Source organism: Salmo trutta, chromosome 20 (genome assembly GCF_901001165.1).
Source record: "Salmo trutta chromosome 20, fSalTru1.1, whole genome shotgun sequence".
NCBI classification, from domain to species: Eukaryota; Metazoa; Chordata; class Actinopteri; order Salmoniformes; family Salmonidae; genus Salmo; species Salmo trutta.
Window position 1 is genome coordinate 21,292,324 of NC_042976.1, and position 3,227 is coordinate 21,295,550.

Genomic DNA, 3,227 nt, shown 5'->3' on the forward strand with positions numbered 1-3,227 from the left:
TCACCGTTTAGGAAACATTTAATAGTAAATGTCAGTAAGCTGTTCATAAATACTTTGGCCTCTTATTAATAAACAACAGCATTCATAAATATTAGTTTAAACACTTATAGCTTATCTCAATGGAGGATTAACAAATCTGAAGAAAAAAAACATTTTAACAATCCTAAATAAGCAAAGGAACATTTTGGTGGGAAATTAGAGTAGACAAACAAAGACATCAAATACATTGTATAGAATGTACTGGGCACTCTTTATTAAAGCTCTCTCACAGATGTGGTGTGTATGTACATCATGGTGGTAAATTGTGTGTATGTGTGTGTCTGTGTGTGTGAGTTGCTCTGCCAATATGGTCAGAATTAATACACTATTAACTGTGCATTTTACAATATTAGTCGGCAGGATGATCAATCATCATCCCTCCTCAAATAAATCTCACCCCAGAGGATCAGTCCTCCAAAGTCTGATTCAAGAATATTTCATGAAAATGTGTTGTGAGAGTCAGGAACAACATTTTATACTCTCCATGGTATCAGAAGTTCTTTCATTCAACATATTTCCTCCTTATGTCTATCACTGTCCTCTCCAAAGCCCATCAATCCCATCACAAGTTCAACAGGCTGTTCTTCTCTGGGCACCTCGTCCTTATGCCCCTCACTGGCATATAATACCTCAGCTCCTTCCAGAAGCGTGAGGACAAGAAAAGAGAGGGTGAGGAGAGAGGGGGCGAAGCCAGCACCCCTCTCTTCTCCTCCACCTCCTCTTTTCTCCACCTCCCACACCTCAACCCTTTGGTCCTCCTTGTCCTGCTACTCTTCCACCAGCAGACGGCTCCCTGGCGCTCCCGGAGGTGGCGCACCGACTCAGGGAAGAGGGCCAGCTGTGTAGGGGTGACCTCCTCCAGCTCCACCAGGACCACCTTAAGGGAGCCCTCCAGCAGGGTACGGTGCATGGCCGTCTGACTCTCGAAGCTCTGCCAGGCCTCCAGGACACCGCTGCTGCTGTCACTGTGGCCTCCACTGCAGAACGTAGAGCCAGAGTAGACCAGGAGGAGACGCCGGCTGGCCAGCATGCTCTTCTCCACAGCATCTACTACGGCTAGAGAGGGAGGAGGGAGGAGAAGAAGGCGATGGGGGGCAGGAAGGAGGGAGGAGAAGAGGGAGAGGGGGGCAGGGAGGAGGGAGGAGGGAGGAGAAGAGGGAGGGGGTAAAGGAAGAGGGAGGAGACAAGGGAGCGGGAGGATAAGAAGGAAATGGGGGGCAGGAAGGAGGGGGAGAAGAGGGAGATGGGGGCAGGAAGGAGGGAGGAGAAAAGGGAAAGGGGGAAGGGAGGACGGAGGAGAAGAGGGAGAGAGGGATAGGGAGGACGGAGGAGAAGAGGGAAATGGAGGAGAAGAAGGCGATGGGGGCAGGAAGGAGGGAGGAGAAGAGGGAGAGGGGGCCAGGGAGGAGGGAGGAGAAGAGGGAGAGGGGGGAAGGGAGGAGGGAGGAGAAGAGGGAGAGGGAGAGGGGGGAAGGGAGGAGGGACAAGAAGAGGGAGAGGGGGGCAGGGAGAAGAACAGGAGGAGGGGGAAAGAGAGGATGGAGGAGAAGAGGGAGAGGGGGAAAGGGAGCATGGAAAATGGTTATTAAAACATTGATTTACAATTAAGATGGTTTCAGAAGGTCTTTATGACTTCAGAAAGATTCCACATATTTCATCATCATGCTACATGTGTGCTAATGCCAATGCTAAGATAATCTTGTGGAACCTGGAGCCCCAGGGTCGAACCGAGATGTCTTACCTTCCCCTGGTAGGCTGTCCCGGCCCAGTATGAAGAGCCTGTAGCCACACTTCCCCTCCAGAACCTGGGGCAACGTGTGGAGGGCAAACATCTCTGCCTTCCCACAGGCCCTGCCCCCATCCCCATCCCCAAACAGACGGGGGTACGCCACGTACGCATCATACAGCTTCCCATCAGACTCTGTTGCATGCAGGACAAGGACAGGTAAAACAAAATAGGTGTGTTAGTGCTGGGCTGGAACAAAAGTCTCCATAAACCTGCCTAACAGAGGAGGCTTGGTTATTAATGGCACCATAGTTGCTTGTGTTTCATGGTAACATGGCCTATTCAGTGCCTCATATGAAACTTTCTCTCCGTTTCCTCTGTGATGGAAAATGCTGTGCTTGTATACTGCAGGTGTGGGATGTGCTACAGTACCTTGCCACATTTGCTACTTATTTTACTTGTGGTCAGGTGGGGAGTGGGAAACAAGCAAAGCAACATTCATGTGTGTGTGTGTGGGTTTAAGTGTGGGCCTGGGGGTTTGTGGGGAGACATGCTGTATGTGCATTACTGTCTGTATCTGGTGAAGGAATGTATACGTTTATGTTACTGTGAGTTTCCATTTTGTGAATGCACAGTATGCAATGAGTCTGCAGATAGTGTGTATGTGTGCGTGCGTGTGTATGTGTGTGTGCATGTCTGCGTGTGCGCTCTCAAGCATGTTTCTAGTAATGTTTCCTTGAGTGTACTTGGGCAGCATATTTGTGTGGTAAAGTGTCTCTCATTGTGTACCTGTGTTTGTGTGGAGAAGCGGGAACATCCTCCTTAGTGACAGCAGAATGTCAATCTTAAAGCGATGGTAAATAACAACAGTAAATAACAACAGTTTTTACCAAAGTTCAAGCTGACTGGCTTTAATTCTTCAACCTGTTTTTTCAAAAGTGGTGAGGTTGCAGATGTTATAATACACTATCAAAACAAGAGTAAAGGGACAGGATAATATGTGTGTGATCTCTTCTGAAGCAACTTTGTTATCCTCCAGACAGGATTGTCTAACCCAGTGGTTCCCAACCTTGTTATAGTCCCGTACCCCTTCAAACACTCAACCTCCAGCTGCGTACCCCTCTAGCACCAGGGTCAGCGCACTCTCAAATGTTGTTTTTTGCCATCATTGTAAGCCTGCCACACTACACGATACATTTATTAAACATAAGAATGAGTGTGAGTTTCATACAACCCGGCTCGTGGGAAGTAACAAAGAGTTCTTGTAGGACCAGGGCACAAATAATAATAATAATCAATCATTTTGCTCTTTATTTAGCCATCTTACATATAAAACCTTATTTGTTCATCAAAAATTGTGAATAACTCACCACAGGTTAATGAGAAGGGTGTGCTTGAAAGGATGCACATAACTCTGCAATGTTGTGTTGTATTGGAGAGAGTCTCAGTGTTAAATCATTTT

At 47.5% G+C, this 3,227-nt stretch overlaps 1 protein-coding gene across 1 annotated transcript; it reads right to left on the reverse strand.

Moving 5' to 3' along the window:
- LOC115155672 (interleukin-1 receptor-like 1) lies at positions 1–2,830 on the reverse strand. The gene is made up of 2 exons (XM_029702541.1): positions 1,781–2,830; positions 1–1,095 (listed from the first exon to the last, which is right to left on the reverse strand). Exons 1-2 carry the CDS (start codon positions 1,869–1,871, stop codon positions 602–604), a joined length of 585 nt encoding a protein of 194 aa, XP_029558401.1. The 5' UTR covers positions 1,872–2,830; the 3' UTR covers positions 1–601.
- Between the last annotated feature and the right edge of the window lie 397 nt (positions 2,831–3,227).